Genomic DNA, 20,705 nt, shown 5'->3' with positions numbered 1-20,705 from the left:
ACGGCGGGATATTAAAATAAAACAAAAACTAAACATCAGGTATGATTTTGAAAAAACTGAAAGTTTAAATACTAAAATAGACCAAAACAAATAATTTAGGTACTAAATGTTAAATTTATCCTTATTTTGTACTAAAGCCCAAATCAACTTGCTTGGCCCTTAACGGGTTGGCCCATCAACTAGTTTTACCTTCTTCAACTTCAAATCAACTGGCCTGGCCTGACCTCCCTCCTCTCCGATTCTTCTTGCCCGATGGTACTCGTTCTCTCAGTGTATAATGTATTCGTTTACTCTGGAATGAAGTGCGGTATTGTAATTCTACAGCTTTCGGTCATGGGTTCTTAAAGGGTATCCTGAGCAATTGCAATAATCGGGTTGGTTGATATTCCAGGTATAGTAGATGCTATCCCATATACAACCATTCTCAATTCGATGAAATTGTTTGGTCTTAAAGGGGTCTTCTATGTTTTCGCATGTGAGGGGTTATTTCATGGTTTTGTCCGGCCATTAATAGTTTATTTATTTTTAGATGATAGTAAATAGAAACAACATTAGTGAGGAGAGCTATTAAAACCAAGAAGTATATGTTTCATCCACATCAGAATAAATATAGTTTACTGAAAAAACCTGCTAGTGAAGGAAGACCTCCTGGAGATAAGAGACAGAGAGCTAAAAAGAGAACTAAAAAGGGATCTTTTGTGTATAATTCTGCATAATCTCGAATGTTATTAGTTTTAGTTTCTGCACGTTTAAATGGCTCCCCCTTCTACGTGATGAAAAGCCATTTTCTGGTTTTGTTTTCTTGCCTCACTATAGTGTTTAGACTTGTATGATTAGGCAACGAAGGGCGGCAGGCAGTCATTGGTCGAAGAATAGCAAAGGATCGTTTGCGAATTACAACTTAGAATCTGAGATATTTCATCAGAATCAAATCTAGAAGCTGCATGAAATAGGTTACAACTAGGCAATCTCATAGCTTCTTTGTTCAAAACTGTTGCTCTACAGATGTATGCCAACTTTTATATGAACACTTGCAAATTGTTAGTAAGTTGTTATTTACATGATCCTTTTACATTTCAATTATCCGTGTTCGGTTGTTCATAAACAATTCAAAATTCGATTCTGGTTTCAAAGGTTCTGTTTGGGAGTACAAATACCAATTGTTGATTCCACTAATGAAGTTTTATGATGAGCATTGAATACTATTATCATTCATCGAGTATTCATGTAGGATATCTGTTCGGACATGAGATTGATTTTGAATGGGCATGCAAGGGGTTTACACATATAACCTACCCATTCGATGAATCCGTCGATTGAGGATAAAAAGTTGAGGCCGAATAGTGAGGCTTAATTACGGATACCAATTTAACTCAAAACCGACAGATTCCAACTTGACTCGATCTGATAGGGTCAATTTTTTTTTAAAAAAAATCAGATTCGGGTTCCAACCCGATCCAAATTTCATACTAGATTTACTAATAATATTGTGAAATTGATCAAATATATCAAGTTGGTGATTAAATTAGGCTATAGTGATCAGAAATATTACTATAAAAAAAACTATAAACACAATACTATCATTGAACCACAAATTGTCCCAAAACTATAAAACATTAAAACAAACAATCAGAGAAAATGCCAGGTTAGTTAAATGAATGCTACAAATCTATGCAAAAGCATAAAACGGGATTGTAAAATTATTTCCCATGACAGTAAATATTATATAACCCTGGAACCTGGAAAATATATGAGGCGATCAAGACAACCTATGCAACCTTTCTTGGACGGCTATAGGGCATTATTTCGAGTTCATCCGGGCAATCTTTTGAAAGTTTTATTCTTTCACGAGCAGTGCACGGCTCTCAAGAATGTTGTCACCAAACTACAACTGGTTAATATTCCCTTCCTTTGTATTGCATTTCCTGTAAAAACAGGGTTTTGATCATATCACGATCCCCAGACATCGAATGTTCTTTATAATAAATGAAACACCATATGTTAATCATAATAGGTTCCAAATAACAACTCGGGTCCCAAATGAATATGCTACATCCATGTCCAAAGAAGCATATTCTAAGCTAAAATGAAGAGTCAGGGTAACATACTCTTTTGAACCCATCAGCAAATCTACGATAACTCAGGAATTTTCGAAACCACTTACCGGTTGGTAGTATATCACAGGTCGTTGCCCAAGAAGCATTTGTTGCCCATACTGCAATTTTGAAAAATATAAATAATAAATAAGCATATTAAGATGGGTTGATAAGATAATAGTATAGTATTGTTAAGTTGCCAACCTGTGGCCCAGTTGGATGAAAATATGCTTGAGGTGATTGAATTGGTGCCACCTGTGGATTGAATACAACAGGTTGGTGTCCCGGAAAGGAGGGTCCAATCTGCAAAACCCAAGTGATCATCAACAATGGTGAACATGAAGACGGACGAGAATAAATTTTGCACCGAAAAAAGAAAAATAATAAATCGACAATGGTAGTGAATCTTAAGAGATAAAGACCATATACCAAAGATTATTAAAACATACGATGTTGCATCTTGTTTGAAAATTACTGGATACAAGATTATTTATTGGAAAAGGTAACAGGTTTTAGCGAATTTCCTATAGACTGGAAAACAAAAGGTCACATGTACACAGCTACCCGTGATCAAAGATTTAGTTGAATACAAGTTGAACCCAGGTAGTACTTTTTCATTCCATGTCAGAACCCTAGTTAATCCGACCTAAACCTTTAACCCACAAAAGGTGATAACAAGAACAGGAATAAATGCCATATAAACTCCCCTTAGAGCTCGAAGGTGTCTGTCCAGTCATAAGAGGCAAGAACTGAGGATCTTAACAACATATGCAACTGATATATGGTAACTGATATATGATACAAGTAACCAAGGGAAACCTTTGAAAACAATATTTAGTAATTTCAGAATGCAGTGACATCGAGAGATGCCCTGCGTGATGCAAGAGTTGCATGGCTTACCCCATAATTAACAGGCATGTGCATATGTGGTACAGGAGTAGCTTGTGTTTGATAGTAGAATGAACCATCAGAGACTGGGGATGGGAGCCTAACAGATGTCTGAGATGGTTTGAAACTCTTCGCATTAGGGTTGAGTTTGAATTCCTGTTAACATCAGGATGCGTGAAAAGACAACAGAAGGTAAGCACCAAATAATCATGCTAAACGGTAAACAATAGAACAGTGTTGACATTAAGATATTGCACCTTTGCATGGGGGTTCAGTGTTGACTTCTCAGAGGATAAAGAACCCACTGATGAACTTGGTGATAAGCCAGGGCCACTAGATGCTAAGATAGCAGCAACAGAATCTGAATTTGATGATGTAGAACTACCAGGTTGTCCACGGGAGTTTACAGAATGTGTTTCCCCATTAACTTTGCTAGCAGCTGGACACTCAGAGCGTTCACCAGAAGAAGTTGGCTTTTCACTAACCTTTGATATAAAATTAGCTTGGGGTAGAGTAGTAGGATTTGCTGGTGGCCCAGCTTTATCAGACCCCTCAAACTTGTCATTCAATAATGACTGGGAATCTGCATTACAAATTACTCTATAATAAAATGACCAGCTGCAGCAGCAAGATTAAGTACAGATCAATAGTATATAAAGCAAGATTAAGCACACGCACCGATGGAATTTGACAACTGCTGGTCCTCATATGGCTGCATTATTACAAATGGGAATTCAAACAGAAAACAAACATGTTAGAAACAAATAAACTAGTACTAGGATCACTAGAACAAAGAAATCCAACGGTGATATGGATCGGTTATGGAAGTTAAAGCAACAAATTAAGGAGCTCCATATTCACTATAAAAGATTTCAATATAAGGGATGTTCAACATACAGACTGCTTTTGAGCAAACCCTTTAGCATCACTGCTTCCTCCATGCTCACCAAGCAAATTGTCTTGGATCCTATATTATGTGTTAAATCAGGAGGAAAAAAACCCCCAATATCATGTCCAGAGAACTGATCCTTAGTAGAATATCTAATATTGCCTTAAACTTGACAGAAAGGAGGATCACAAATTTAATCAGCAAAATACAAATCAAGGCATGTCTAAAATACCTGCTTTCACTGTCAGATACAGAGAAACTTTCAGAAGGAATTTCAGATGCCAGCTGTTTGGATTGAACATTAAAGCCAGTATGATACAAATCTGCACCAATGGCGGCTTGGGAAGAGGGTGCCTCATCCTACAAAACAATGATAAAACAGGAGTCTGTTATAAAAGGTTAAGGATCAGAAAGAGAAGTAAAAACATGCAAATAGAAAGACATCGGATGATACAACTATCTTTCATAGCACTCTCTACCTGGCATGTAACTAACTTTTAGCATTATATCAAGTAAAATCCTTTACTAGATTCCAAAATTTAAATTGAAATAACCATCAGAGCACAGTAGGGGAAAATTATGTTTAGGACAGGCAATGAAAATACAAGATTGAAAAGAAATAATTCAGAATAATGGCATTGTTGAAGCAAGTACACCAAAGTACTATAACAATTGCACTAAAAATTGTAACAGATCCCCACCACCCAACTAATATACCTCCCAAGCCAATTCATCATAAAATGAAAAGCCGTCTACATCAATATTGGAGTAAAAAACCATAAGAGATGTGTTAACTAATAATAACCAATACCAAATTTTTTTCACCAAGAAACTAAAAATTAATTGTGGTTCTAATCTTTCTATTTTATTACCCTCTTTTGGTTTACTGATAGAGTGACAGTACATAAGCCCAAGATAAAACAGCACCTTAAATGGTTTAGATGTATTATGGAAATATATATATGTACATGCATTCAGAAAAGAAAGAACAACATTTCTAATTCCAGATGCCAATAACTACCACTAAAGAAGTGCTTGATGAAATTCGAGCTCCATCACTGCTTTGAAAACTGGTCAAATCCACCTGCCCCCTACTGAGAGAATCAGAAGAATCTCCAAAGGTCTCAACATTGTGGGAATCCAACATAATATCCTCCTCTTCTTCATAACCACTATCGTCAAACCCTCTACCCCTAAAGACAGAGGAGTATCTCATCTCCTCATCAATATCCAAATTATCATGAAGATCAAAGCCTCTCTCCTGCCATAAAATAAGCATGAGAAAATTTTAGAGACAAATTCACAAACTTAAAGAGACAAATAATACATACTAGGAAAGTTACCTCTGCTAGATGAAGGTCCTGGGTCTCCTCGCCCTCAATCTCTCTTGCTATTCTCATTGCTTCCTTCTCCAACTCTCTCATTTGAGGACCTCTCTCAAGTTTTGTTGTGTAAAGCTCCTCATTGAAAGTACTTTGTACACCAAATAACTTTTGATTGGTTTCAAACTGATCCCAGTTCCTAATAAGAAAAAGATGAATGCTACAGATATTAACAAAAAAAAAAACAGGAAAAACACACAATGATTGTCAAAAGCAAAGTTTAAACTTTTTTGTTTTATTGCAAAGGGCTTCCTCTCTTTTAAGCTCACCAACATTCTAACATTGACAACAGAACCAGGGTCTGCCTGGTTGTAGCAACAAAACTACAGGGGATAGCAAAAACCAAACTAGACATACTAGAATAACATGACAAAAGAAATCTCAACCTGCATCTCCATATTAAACTAATCTCACAGAATCAAATATCAATGTAGAAATCAGGTTTTAGTTGATATCCTTGATTCTCTCAATACTAAAACCATTAAAGAACATTTCCTAAGTAGGATCACATCTTGAACTCTCTGACATCTATTTTCCAGACAAATTTATTGATGGGAAATAACCAAGCAAGACAACTGAAAACAAATGAATCTAGTATATAAAAATGGAGATCAAGTGGAAATAACAAAAACAAATTAGATGCAAGTGGGACGAAGAAATTGGAACAGAAAGCTATCACAAAACATATTTTTCTAAAGGAGAGAGCATGATTGCAACCTATTCCATGAGCCAGCAAAAATATTTACTAGCTCAGGACACTCTGGGACATCTTTGTCAGGAACCCAGCGCTCCAATTCTCTCTCCATCCCAACATGACGGGATTGTGATATCACAGAATCTATCAAAAGTTCCTGATGTTTTTCATGCTGGAGCTCACTTGCAAATCCATCACTAGTTACAGCCACATCCTGAAATCAATTTAAGAACAACCAAATTAACATTGAAGAAATAAAAGATAAAAAATAGCATTATTTTATTTTAACCAAGTTTTCACTATTCATTCACAATGATCTAACTGAAACAGACTATCAGTAATTAGAAAGCCCCCCATAGACTACTAGACAATTCATCTCTTACTGGTAACTCGACCAGGGATGGAACTCTAAATATAGGAAAATCAGCAAAACCTTTGCTATAACTTGCACAAGTTCTTTGGCAGGTATAATTAAAATCTTTGTGGGTGCCTTGCTAACAAAATCAGTAACAGCCTTGTTTCCTTGCGAAGTACCTTCCATTATCATGCGAGCCATTTTCAAGATTATTCCTGAAGTGGTAACAGAGTGGATGTTAAGAAGATGAATCATTTTTCAAAGTTCACTTTATTCGCATTCGAGTTCGATGTGAACAAAGCTCAATCTTTTAAACTAATTACAGATGCATAATTAATATGAAAAAAAAAGAAATACAATACCAAAATCCTTTTCTGCATCAGTTGCATGAAATATTCCAGTGTAAATTGATCCATTTTTCACATGGACTTCCACCATATGCCCAATGAGACAGGTTGTGAGAAAAACTAGCCGATCACGGGAAGAATTCTCATATCCTCCAGCCTTCCCACCAGCCACTTCGCCTATACCAAGTTACTTAGATCAGGAAAATAGTTCAACAATAAGACATTCATGTAAGAGAATGTTCACCTGTAGTTTGATTTCTTCCCTGATTAGGTTTTCCTGACTGCACCTTATTCTCCAACCTAGCCCCACCCTCTCTATCACCTCTTCGACGGGGAAATCCATTAGCAGAAGATTTGGGCAACAAAGCTTGTGGGATATTCATCTCAGAAGGAAAAAGCACCTATAGAGTAAGTTTTTAGTATAAACTCAACACTTCTAAGATCCAATTATAAAACATTAACACTTGAATTTTTCAAATTCAGGATTTGCAAAATGGGGGGGGGATGCACTTCTCTGCATAGCCACACCAATGTTAAAATTTCAGCGCTCTCAGTGTTAATCTAAAACTTCCTGCTTATAAATGTAGCATTAACAACATACCCATCCTCATATTGCTAATCTAAAACTTTCCACCTATAAATGTAGCATAAACCTCTAGGATTAACTGCTGTCAATGGTCCATCTTCGCCTATTCTACTGGTTATATATGCATAAATCATCATTTATTCAGAACACATAAGAGGCAGATCATGATCTACTTAAATATGTTACTAGAAAAATATATAGACACGTACATCCAACAGGTTAACTACAGAGGCAACAAAGCTCTCATATCAAGAATGAAAACAATAGCTAAAGCCTAAATTCCTTATTTTCTAGTCTAAAAAATCCAGGTCAGTTTAGCGTAAAATAAACTGCATTAAGCACGATATTGTAAACTGCACAAAAATATTGGCTGACAATATAGCACAACTGTTGCAAGAAAATTTTCACATAAACAGCAGTTCCTTTAATCAATTTGCAAAGGATATTAGACCCTGTTTATTGACAATAGTTGGGTTAATGTCTGGAACGGTTGCATGTTTTATTAGAAATCAAAAGCAAAGCAAATGCAAAAATAATCGTCGCTTACATATTTTACAGATTAAAAAGAGCAATTTACAGAAATATGAAACTTCCATATCCAAAACCCTAAATGAAAATTTATAATATAAACCGAGTAACCCTAAAATATAACTGCTAAATGCATTCGCTTCCGGATTTTTCAACAAGAAATAAACAGAAATTAATAGATGAAAGTGGGAGGGAAAAAGCGATCCTTGCCTTAGAAAACTTGATTAATCGATAATACAGGCGGATGGAAGCGGCGAGTAATCCGAGTTGGGAGGAAGGATTGTGAATCAGTGAGTTAGGGTTTTCAATAAAGCGGGTAAGAGAGAGAGAGGGGAGGGGGGTCGAAGCTCGAAAGACAAGCGGGGAGGAGGAGAGCTCTCGATGCGATCAAGCGATAGAAAGGGGAGTTTCAAAAAACGGTTTTTTTTTTCCTAAAGGAAAAAATGAAGAGGGGTAGACGAATATATATATATATATATATATAAGAGTAAATTATGAATGGAAAAAAATAGTTTGGCAAACTACGCATTTAGTATTTAAACTATCAATTTTTATCTGTTTTAGTATCTAAATTTTTAATTTTTTAAAATTATATCTAACGTTTAATTTTTATTTCGTTTCAGTACATCATCGTTGTAAACTTCATGGTTGATTTGCACGTGGTTTCTTTTTCATGGATAAATTATATCATTCATCACTCAAGTATCTTTTTATTCCTATTTTGATCATTAAAGTTTAATTTTTTTAATTTGATTACTTCACTTTCAAATTACTCATAATTTAATCATTCTAACTTCTAAATTAATTTTTTATTTTTAATTATATATTAATGAAATAATAATAAAAAATATCATGTCATAAAAAATTATTAATAAAATAAGTTAGAATAATTTAAATAGGAACAATTTAAAATTTGAGTGATTAAATTGAAATTTTTTTACAAGTTTGAACACTAGTGATAATAATAGGTAATTGAACATTTATTATCAAATGATTGAAAGTATTTAAAAAAAGATTAAATATATAGATAAACATAAACTACATATATAATTAGAGATGGGCATGAGACCCGAACCCGACGAGTTTCGACCTAACTCATTTTTTAAAAAAAAATTGGGATCAGGTCGGGTTTTTTAAAGGTAATGTTTGGGTCGGTTTAGATTCGGTTTTAAGGTAAAAATACCCGACTGGACCCAACCAAAAAAATATAATTTTACCTTATATATTTAGAATAAATATAATAAATCTCTCCATATATATATTTTAATTAAATCGTTGTTTTTATTGAATAAAAAGTAATATTTTTTATTATTTTTGGTCAGGTCAGATTCATATTCGAATTTTATCTAAAAAAGTCTGGTCGGGTGGAGGGTATATATTTTTCGGGTCTGGTGAATAATGTAAAATTTTCAGTTCAGGTTGTGTTGGTCAAAATCCGACACATACCCATTCCTATATATAATCGGGTAATTCTACTGTACGACAGCCTAATATAAGGCTAAAGAAAGGAGTTACAAAAAATATAAATATTTTTTAATATATTCGATAAAACATTATCTAAAATATTATTTTTTAATCAAAAATATTAATTTCACTAATTAAAATAAATATTAATTTCGTTACTTAACATGAATATTTATGATATAAATAAATAATTTTGATTAAATCACAAGTAAAAGTCCCAAGGCACCTTTATTTATTTATTTTCTTTCATAGTTTTATTATTTTCTATCATTTTCTCGATTATGATTGAACCCTAGCGAAGACATAGAAGGGAAAAAGGGGGTAATTTTCTCGGAAACCAAACAACCGGATTACTTTTCCCTTGAATATCGCCTTGAAAAGTAAAAGGAAAAAATGCAGCAGCAGATGCTGAAGCAACAAGCTCTCCTCCAGCAACAGTCTCTATATCACCCAGGCATCTTAGCTCCTCCACAGGTTTTCTACACTTTTTTTGATATATTATCTCTTTTATTTTTGTTCATCTAGAGGTTTTTGATCCGTTTTTAGGAATGATTTGTTGGATCTTGCGTTTTTTTTTGTCTTCGAGCTCGTGTTTTTGTTTCTTGTTTGTAATTGATTGCTGGAGCTAGAGTTAGTGGGAATTTATGTGGCGATGATTTAGCTATTGAAATATATGCTTTTTCTGTGGGGTTTAGCTTGAATTGAGTGGATTTTATTTCCTTTTTGCTGTTTTCAGCGCTCTGACATGCTTTATCGATCGGAAAGTTGATTTTTTTGCTTCATTTTTTGTTGTTGTAAATGAGTATGTGTCTTTTGTAAAGTGAGACTCATCGTTTTTTGGTTTGGAATTTGGTGAGAGGTTGTTCTGTTTCTTAATATTTTTAGATTTTCATTATTGCATGAAGCTCCGATGTTGGTTCTCTTATTTGAAGTTGCCATTGGATAGCTAATAAGTGTTTTCATTCTCATTTGCTGCTGTTTTTACTACTTTGGTTTTGTTTAACTTGTGATCCTAATCTTCTTATTTTGCAAATGTTGAGAAATGATTGGATGTGTTTTAGTCTCCTATACTATCTCTGTTGTACAACCAATCATCTGTTTGTTCATTCTTACACGTATTATATCTTTATCCCATGTTCGCAAAAAATGTTCAATCGATTTATTTATTTCTCTTTCTTAAAGACAAGTGTTAGAACATAAAGCGTGGTTCCCGAATTTCATTTCGTGACTCGTTAGGTTGACTGCATGAAGCAAATTTATAAAGTACAGGGTACTTTTAATACATTTACATTCTCTCGAAGATACATTCAGGGCAGGCACTACAATTCTGTTAAAGTATGTTTGTCTAGATGAGGCGGAATATTTTGCTCTAGTTGTCGTTGAAAAATCAAAGGGGGAAAAAGGGGTCGCGGTGAAAGCAAGCAGATATAGTAGTTTTTAGCTTTAAGTTGAAAGTGATTTTCATTGAGGTAGGAGAAGTTGTCTGGTTTCTGATGGTTGTAATTAGCATCTTATATTTTTTTAGCTTGAGTGTTGGATACCTTCAAAAGTTCTTCTTTCTTTGATTTGAATGCTTTAGAATTGGGTTGAGTGGGAAGGGACACTTCATACATCATTTCTTTGTTTCCCCTTCTCAATTTTCCTTTTTTTCACATTTTTAATTTTGCAGATAGAGCCAATCCCAAGTGGAAATCTGCCACCTGGTTTTGATCCAAGTACTTGCCGCAGTGTGTGAGTGTTTGCCTAATTTTTTCTTCTTCCAATTCCTTCTTGTTCATCTGCATTTTGTGTGTCTTTTGTTTCCCCTTCTTAATTGAGTAATTTCCCAGTCACTTTTATTCTTATAACAATATACATTGTGTACATTTTCCTTCATGAATCTTGTGGTCGGAAAAAGTTGCTACCCTTAATGCTAAATTTTGAGATGTTATCTCTTTTACTTGATGATTGAATAGTTTGGGAATGTAATAGCTTTTATGTTATGTCCCCTTTCTAACAATTCAGGAAGTTACTTATAGCCTTTTACTTTTTTCTTTTCTTTTTAAACTTCTAGTTTTTATTTTGAGAAACTGCAGGTATGTGGGAAACATACATACACAAGCGACTGAACCACTACTCCAAGAGGTTTTTGCTAGTACTGGTCCTGTTGAAAGTTGCAAACTTGTCAGAAGGGAAAAGGTATTGTTTTCAAACTAGTATCCTTTTTTCTTCCCCATATGCTCTGAGGATGTTCTAAGCGTTCTATGGTTAACTTTCTTTACTACTCTTTCTCCCTTTTTTTTAGCCTATTGGTTGTCATATGATTGACATGCCCTCTATTTTCTCTCTCTTATTAAGCAGTCGTCATACGGATTTATCCACTACTTCGATCGCAGATCAGCTTCCCTTGCTATATTATCTCTTAATGGAAGGTATTTGTAAGTGTTAACGTCTAATTTTGTCCCCCTTGCTGTATTTTGAGTGTGCTTTTACCTCACGTCATGTAATCTAAAGATTTGGACAGCCTATCAAGGTCAATTAGGCATATGCTAGTGGTCAGAGAGAGGATACATCAGGTTTGGGCATGTTTTTGGTTGCAAATTTTTCTCTCTAAATATACATGACCAGTTGGATTATTTTATCAACTTTTTGATATTATCATAATTGGTGCAGGTCACTTTAACATTTTTGTTGGGGATCTCAGTCCTGGGGTTACCGATGCGATGTTATTCTCCTGCTTTTCTGTCTATCCCAGTTGTTCGTAAGCATTGTTTCCTTTGATCTTGATGCCACTAAATAATCATGTGTTGTAACTTATTAAAGCTAAATGCATAAATTATCTGCAAACTGTAAATTCATTTATCAGTAAACCTGTAATAATGTTTTTCACATTGCTTTCAGATTGATATATGAATGAAGAAACTGATGTCTTTACTGATTTCAGGGATGCACGAGCTATGTGGGATCAGAAAACTTGGCGTTCAAGAGGATTTGGGTTTGTTTCCTTTCGCAACCAGCAGGTACTGTTTCTTGGTTAAGCTTGTGGTGGCCTTTGGTGTTTCTCTTCCAGTATAATGTTGCTTCATCTATTGATATCGACTTCTTTTATCTGTTCAGGATGCACAAAGTGCAATTAATGACTTAAATGGTAAGATAATGCTTTTTACGCAATACATGTTTTATCTTCATTAACCACTGCTTTAGCTTATCACTAAAGCTGTGAATTTTCGCGTCAAAGTTGATTTCATTTCTATCATGCTTTGAACTATTAATAGGTTGCTGAAACAGTTATCCGAACAAAGTTTTTCCTTTATTTTGCCATTAATTGCACCATGTTTATAGTAGCAATTCGTTAAATTATTGCGGCTGAACCAGAATAATTGTAGTTAACACTAATTTTTAAACAGACTACCTCATGCATATATTTATGTTGGTTGATATTGCATTAAAATTCATATGTTCTTTGATTTTTTTTATAGGGAAGTGGCTTGACAGTCGACAGATTCGTTGTAATTGGGCAACAAAGGGTGTTGGTACCAGCGATGACAAGCAGAGCTCTGATGCCAAAAGTGTCATAGAACTATCCAATGGCTCTTCAGGTGTGTTTATTGCAGCTTTCAAAACAAGTATTCACATTATTGTTGTTTCGTTAAATGCAAACCACAAACTGTTACAATTATTTTATTTACTTTTATTCTACCTTTTGACGGGTCTTCAAATTTGTGCCAAATGTGAAATAAACTTACATCTCATAGCTTTGGATGTAGAGGATGGTAAAGAGACAGCAACCAATAACGAAGCTCCTGAGAATAATCCTCAATATACAACTGTTTATGTCGACAACCTTGCTCCCGAGGCAAGTAACTTATGTTGACCTTGAGAACTCCCATCCTTCTAATTAAGTCTTCAACCAATGATGGTATGAGCTTGAACCGGCTGTCTGTATTTGGAACCCGAGAAATCCCATCTTCTAATGTAGTTTTGAGTGCTTACATGTAACAACCCGAATATTTACAAAATAATATTAATTGAAATTGGAGGTAAATTGTGAAAATGGGTGAAATTAAGTGACTAAATTAAAATTTATGGAAACTTGTATGCCATTTTCGAAGTAAAGGAAATTCAGGGACCAAGCCTTGAATTCCCCCTAAAACTGTCGGTAGGCTTGATGATTTAAGCGTGATTTCTGATTTACAATCAGAAATCACAAATGTTATTCCTTCAATTTTCTTCCTCTCACACCTCCACTTTCAAGTCCGATCCAAACGCCGTCCGAATTCCGATCGTTGTTTTGAAACCACCGTTGTGTTCATCATCGAGCGAGGAACAAACCCTTCAAATTAATTGAAGCGAAACGCGGCCAAACGTCGGGAATTTCCAGTCAAAGTAGCGACGGTTTTGTTAGCTCTATCGCCGAGAAAATCTTAAATTCACCGCTGATCGTTGCTCCGTTTACGACACCTCCCGCACCATCGTGTTCCTTGTGTCGTTCCGAGTTCACCGGTGTCAACCTTGTCCGCCGTAGACGGTGGCGCGTGAGGAGGTGGTGCAGTCAAAGATTCGGCCGATTTGAAATCGAGCTCTCCGCCGTTCAAAAATTTGAACCGATCGTTGTAAGTATCTCAAAATCGCTCAAAATAATTTTTAGAAATTTTTTCGGGATTTTTAGGGCCCCGGAGGACGCCTCACGCGCCGCCGCAGGGCGAGTGGCTGCTGGAAACCGGTTTAACCGGTTTTCAACCGGTTCTGACCGGTTCGACCGGTTCGACCGGTTTCAATCGGTTCGAACCGATTTGACCGGTCTAAACCAGTTTGACCGGTCTGACCCGACCCGACTGTTGAACCGACCCGACCCGACCGTTGACCCGACCCGACCGGACCGTTGACCGTTGACTTTCTTTGACCAAAACTTAAAATGACTTTGACCGAGCATTAAACGACCGTTAATCTTTTCCGAGTATACCTATCCTGATAGTTTTCGACGTGCCAAATCTGTTTCGGCTGTCCGTTTCGTCAAATTCAAACCCGAAGGACTCCAAATCGATGGTCAAAGTAGTTGACTTTGACTTTGACCAAGAATCTGAATTTTCGAAAAGTCATACTTTATGTTTTTCGACATCCTGATTCCGATTCCGCAATTCGTTTGGCCAAATTCAGACTCGAAATACCCCAAATTGATAGTCAAACCTGAAAAATGCTTATATACTTAAGAAGTCTAGTTTTGAACAATTAAATAGGATTTGGGACTGATAGATTATTATTGTTTGAACGTACAAGAGACTCTCTGGATCGTTCGACAACTCGACCCAGCTCTTCTAGATCAGTTAAACCACGTGTGCCATTATTCACGCGTTCGAAAACGGTAGCAGAGCGTGGTGAAACCAGCAATCAGTAGATTTGCTATTTGAACCTATTGTCGAGGTGTGTTCTCTACTTATTACTGAACTGTTTTATTAGTTTTAATATATGGTACACCGAATTCATTTGGTTATTGTTTTATGGATGCACCAATTTAATGTGACAATTTATGGAATATGGCTGCTATCTAATTTTTGTTTTGAAATGGTATATGATTACCATGTTTTTGGATTTATGGAATTTATGTCACGGTGCAATTGAATTTTGGAATTGAATTACGATGGAATAGCTCTGATCAAGCTAAATGGGCCTAATGTGACTCTTGAGGGCCCCAAGATGTTTCATTAGGTCGGCTTTCCTTTGTTGTGTGCTTTGAGTAAGCTATATGGACTTATTGACTTGGGCTTAAGGATACAAGCTTCAGAGCCTATCCTTAAGTCGGCTTTCTTTTTGCTATGTGCATAAAGTAAGCTATATGGAAAATAATTTTGAGAACTACTGATGGTGTACCAGAAAAGGGTTTAAACTATGATTTTCAAAAGTTAAACTCTTTTACGAATTTGTGAGATTACTGGACTATGATTTGTACCGATTGACATTTTATGGAAATGTTGGGACACACTGAGCCTAGCTCACCTTTTGAAAATGTTTTCCCCCTTTCAGATACTGTTGGTTAGATACCTCGGTTCGAGCACTTGGAGGATCAACATATCTCTTGAAGTGAATCAGATTGTCATGTTTTTATCTTGCAAGTTGACTTTATTTTGGTGACATGGACCTTATTTTAAATATCGGATTTTATAATGATGACTCTTTTGCTAGTACTGCTCGGTTTATTGTGATTTTGAATTTGAAGACATGTTTTAAATTAAATTATTATTTATTAGTATTATATTTACGAGTTGGATTTTGATAGTATAATTTGTTTATAATTTCATGTTATTTATAATGTGATTTTATATTGATATAATAACGATTTCGGAAAATGTCTTTAATAATCATAATGTGATCCACTAGACTTAGTCGAAACGCATAGGCCGGGTCTAGGGGGTTACATTACAAGAGTTGCTCCTGTTTACTTTGTACCGTTAAGGAAAATGTTATGTCCCAAATAAAACTGATTATTTTTTGTTTCTGCAGGTCACCCAAGTTGAACTCCACTGTCATTTCCATGCTCTTGGTGCTGGGGTGATTGAGGAAGTCCGAGTCTAGCATGATAAAGGATTTGGCTTTGTAAGATACAATACTCAAGCTGAGGCAGCTTTGGCTATTCAACTGGGGAATGCCCACTCGTATTTATGCGGCAAGCAAATTAAGGTTTATTCTCTTCTTTTACTAGAAATTTGACTCTACTTGAAGTGTTTGGTTTTAGAAATTCTTTGCATACTTTTTATGTTCGGAGGAGGATCCTAAACCGAGCAGTGGACGGTCGTTTTTTTTTTGTAAGATTCAGTTTTGCTGATCTAAATCTGATTTTGACATTCATATTTGACACATTATGTAGATGACTTTTAAAGATTGTTCAAATACGTGAAAAACAGTTAAAAAAATATGATTATACTTGTGCCGGATACATATCAGAATCTGGCACACCGTAGTCCGACTAACGTAGATTGTGCTTCCAATTCTTTCAGAGTTTAATCCCTTGGATAACGAGAAACCGACATAATTAATTTGCTTTATGCAGTGCTCGTGGGGCAGCAAACCTACACCACCCGGGACAGCTTCTTCCTCTGCCTGCCGCCGCACCTTTACCTGGGCTTTCAGCCACTGACCTTTTAGCCTACGAGCGACAATTTGCCATGAACAAAATTGGTGGTGTTCACGCCCTGATGCACCCACAGGGACAGCGCCCTCTCAAGCAAGCAACAATGGGAGTCGGTGCTGCGGGAGCAAGCCAGGCCATATACGACGGCGGATTCCAGAAAGTCGCGGCCGCCCAGCAGCTAATGTACTATCAGTAAATCGGAAATCAGGGATGGTATGGTAATTTATTTATTCGAGTTCTAAAGAAAGAAGAAAAACATTTAGAAGGCTTTTTATGTGCTTTTTACCTCGTTTTATTGCATCCTGCTATTTTATATCTGTCTATATATAGCATACGTATATGTTTGTCTGGTTGTCGATCGTATGTATATCTTGATGTTATTTCGTGTTCTAAATGGCCATTGTGAAGCTTTTTTAATGTATTTTCTCATATTTATTTCATATGGTTGCTGTCCCAATATATATCCAATATATATATATCCGATTTATTGACCGATCGATCCAGATCGGGTACTGCAGAGGCAAGGGACGCTCTCAACTCGTTTACTCTATTTGGAATTGTTAGGATTCAAACTCATGATCTTGATTAAGGTAAGTTAAGCAACGAAATCGAGAAAATTAAAAAATTGATCTGAATCGGATTATTTGATTTTTTTAATTTGTGGTTTGGTTTCGGTTCGGTTTTAAACATAAATATGTAATTTGGTTTAGTTTTGGTTTTTTCATATGAAAATCGTTTGATCTGAATTAAATCGAATTAAAAAATAAAAAGTAAGTATATAAAAACACATTCACATTGAATTTATTATAATAAAATTTAAATAAATAAAATATCAAAATTAATATTTTTTATAATTTTAAATTTATATATTCACACTTAGTTTAAGTTAAGCTCTTAAATTGATTTTGTAGAGATTGATTTGAAAAATAGTGAACAGTCAAAAATTGTTAAATTGAATCGATCATAATAGAATAGAAAATTGTGATTTTTATATCATTTGATTTAGGTTCTCATTTTTAAAATCCCGCAAAGTGTTGTTCAGCTTACATTTTAGTGAAAAATCGAATCGAATGCATTTATAACTTAAGAGATTTAGTTTCCCGTCCCACTAGATAACTAATTTTTGGTTGTCCCATATATATATATATATATATATATATATATATATATATATATATATATATATATATATATATATATATATATATATATATATATATAACGTTTATTATATTGTGCAATTTTATATTTTTATTCTTGTATTATTTCACATATAATAGATCGTGTGGAGCGAATAATTATCAAAATTATTTCACAACATCTAGAAGAATATTTTCTCATATTATCTTTTATATGTGAATTATCACGTCAATATCATGAATTATTTTACTAATATCATAATGATCAACGATGAATTTCATCGATCAAAGAGTAATATTGATAATTTTTTGGAATACAAGAGCAACATTGATGTATAATTTTTAATATATATCAAAATTGATTCTTATTCATCTGTTTTTGGCTAATTTATACGTGAATTATCATTTTAATATAGTCAATTGTTTAATTACGATATTCATCAATTAAATAATAAGTAAACTCTTCATTTAGTACTTAAACTATTAATTTTAGTTTATTTTAGTTTTTTCTAGGAGTTGATACGTTAGATCTACGTGAACAATGGAACTAATCCAGGATGATGAGGTTTAAATCTACCTTAGAAATAAGGAGATGATTTTATGCAACTAAGAATGATAAATGCTTAAGTATAATGCTACTATTTACGCTGATAACTCCTTAAAAAGGTCATATTTAGGACATTTTCACTTAAGTTATTGAATGTCTTAGAGCTCATATAGGATCATATAGATGCATTTAGGAGCATATAGTTGCATGTGTTGAAATTCTGTTTGCCACGACATTTTATTTTGTAATCAGTGCTGCTTTATGAGGAAGGTGTTTGTCTGGTGATGTGCAGGATTTGGGAGCAAGGAAAAACAAAAGGGAAATGCCATGACATAAGGAGACTGTTGAGCATAATGCAAATGTCGAACCAGTTGGCATTTCGAGAGCGATCAAAACGAAAGAAAAATATTTTTAGTAAGAGCCAACTGTCATAGCATAAAAAGTGCTTTCTGCAATCAGCCATAATGGAGAGGCCAGTTACCATCTTTGCATCGACTCTCACATAAAAGGAATGAACTTTAGGGTGCTAGTGTAATTTTAACACAAAACCCTAGGTTCATTCTCCCCTATAAATAGAAGATGAAGCCTGACTTTTTGGGGAGACTTGGAAACTTTTACACAGCCGCCAAGAGCCTAAAATTTCAGAGAAAAATATCTCTCTTTTTTTCGTCAATCGTTTTTGCTGTGGCATTCCTCCGTTGACAAGCTAGAGAGAGTGGCGTTCTAGGCATCCGAGAGGAGCTAGTTCGCTGGGATTGTTCGTGGTGGCCGAGGGAAGCTCCGAAAGTGCACGTCGAAGGCTTTTCCTCATTCCCTTTGCTCTTTGCTTTCATATTTATCTTTTGGGTTGTAAGGAACGGATTAACTTGCTTTGTGCTTGCTTATTTCGAACCCCACCATGAACTAATCCTATTTGGTGGGAGTTTATTTTGGATATTTAAGTTTTGCTTTAATGAATGGTTATTTTTCTATGTTATATTCTGTTTTGTTTATGAAGCTTAGTGCCTTAAGGTTGTAGGAGCTACGAGAGTAGTCGTTCCTTAGGAGATTACTTAGTGTTCGAGAGAATGTCTAAGTAGCACATCCTTAGTGTTCGAGAGAAATTAGGGAGGAACCATATAAGCAAGGAGTTCTAGATAGTAACTAGGCCTAATCCACCTTAGAGATAAAGCTAGGATTTCATTCGACTAAAAGGAGTTGTATATGAGCAATAGGTTAGATGTTAATGCTGCCGCAAAAAGGTATTATCGAGACATATCCTGTTATCTGGACCAATAGGATCCCTGCAGTAGCTAACGCCAATCGGTTTTGCCAAAGCATCTTCAATCTATCGAGTCCCTTACTAGAGATAGCATAGGGCACCCTTAGTAAACTCTGTCGGGCAGAGAAGACATAGAAGTAAGACCATTCTGAGAAGTAGACTTAATTTTCCTAAGTAACTCCTATCACTCATTCCCATAGTAGCTTGTCGTGTGAGGAAGTCTAAAGTCCTGTTAATCAAATCCAGTATTTACATTTTATATTGCCTTTGCATTTCCATTTGTTTGCACTAAACACAATTTAATTTTTCACGACATCTCCATCCATTTTGCCACAACATTCTCATTTGTAAATATCATTAGCTATACTTAGTTACTTTAGAATAGTGCATAAACTTTACTCAAGAACTCTCCAATCCCTGTGGATACGATACTCACTCACACTGTATTACTTGTTCGATTGTGTATACTTGCATATATTTCCGCATCCATATATAGTACTCACAATTCGCGGACATACGCTGAGGGGTATTTTCGTAGCAACAGTTTGAAAAATGAAGGGCTGCAGTTGACATTGAGTAGTATTTCCATAGCAATAGTTTGTCAGGTTCCGTGCTAGAGATACTCTTGGAACACTTTAGTAAATCCTGTCGGGGAACATAGGCTTAGCATACTAGATAATCCTAAACATAGATTAATTTCTTGTCGTAGCAAATCCAATACAAATGCTTCGTTAGAAGTCTGATTGTGTGAGGTTGACAGCCTATTTCCAGAGTTTTGACAATTTTAGCCTTATCAACTTTTATTAGTTACTATTGCATATTTTTCTTGCCACGACAAAATGTATCTTCTTACTTCACTTCACACTTTTCTTGTCTCGGCAAATTTTTTTCCATCTGTTCATACCATTTGCCACTGCATATTTTCCTTGTTTATATCATTAGACTTAGATACTTAGGATTAGTTAGTGACACATATTCCTAGTTGTAACAATCTTTTAAAATCTCCTCCAATCCCTGTGGAGACGATACTCACTCACTACTATATTACTTACATCGATTGTGTATACTTGCACATGTTTACATGCCATAACACTATATATTTACATGCGATCACATTCGCTTCTAAAAAATTCTCTTGATAATTGCTATATCTCTGGTTCACCCATGAACTACTTGTGTTTCCTTCTTGTTGATATGTGTATAAAACTTGAATTTGAGCGTTTTATTTCTATGTTGCTCAAACTCGGGTCCAAGTGTCTTATACTGGTAGAGATATGTCTGTCAAAATTTTCCAAGTTTTCTTTGTATTTGAACAATCCTTTGAGGTTTCGTACTCCTATACTCGTATGCCGGACACGTATGCTTTAAGAAAAATGAAGAGTTGAAACTTGGTCTTATTTTAGTGGTTCTTGTGGTTATAGCAA

At 35.1% G+C, this 20,705-nt stretch overlaps 1 protein-coding gene and 1 pseudogene across 1 annotated transcript; one reads left to right on the top strand and one right to left on the bottom strand.

Annotated features, from left to right (window-relative positions):
• Positions 1-1,629: 1,629 nt before the first annotated feature.
• LOC120204100 (polyadenylate-binding protein-interacting protein 3-like) lies at positions 1,630-8,054 on the bottom strand. The gene is made up of 15 exons (XM_039204185.1): positions 7,976-8,054; positions 6,896-7,052; positions 6,667-6,828; positions 6,383-6,519; positions 5,973-6,163; positions 5,217-5,394; positions 4,895-5,134; positions 4,106-4,233; positions 3,882-3,951; positions 3,663-3,696; positions 3,242-3,567; positions 2,997-3,140; positions 2,301-2,399; positions 2,165-2,215; positions 1,630-1,925 (listed from the first exon to the last, which is right to left on the bottom strand). The coding sequence occupies exons 2-15, from the start codon at positions 7,032-7,034 to the stop codon at positions 1,896-1,898; spliced, it is 1,929 nt and encodes a 642-aa protein (XP_039060116.1). The 5' UTR covers positions 7,035-7,052; positions 7,976-8,054; the 3' UTR covers positions 1,630-1,895.
• A 1,550-nt stretch (positions 8,055-9,604) lies between these two features.
• LOC120204101 lies at positions 9,605-13,186 on the top strand (annotated as a pseudogene).
• The last annotated feature ends 7,519 nt before the right edge of the window (positions 13,187-20,705 follow it).

The sequence above is a fragment of the Hibiscus syriacus genome, unplaced genomic scaffold, assembly GCF_006381635.1.
Source record: "Hibiscus syriacus cultivar Baekdansim isolate YM2019G1 unplaced genomic scaffold, ASM638163v2 tig00010533_pilon, whole genome shotgun sequence".
Lineage (NCBI taxonomy): Eukaryota > Viridiplantae > Streptophyta > Magnoliopsida > Malvales > Malvaceae > Hibiscus > Hibiscus syriacus.
Note: the sequence above shows the minus strand (reverse complement) of the source record. Positions and strands in the feature narration are given on the sequence as shown.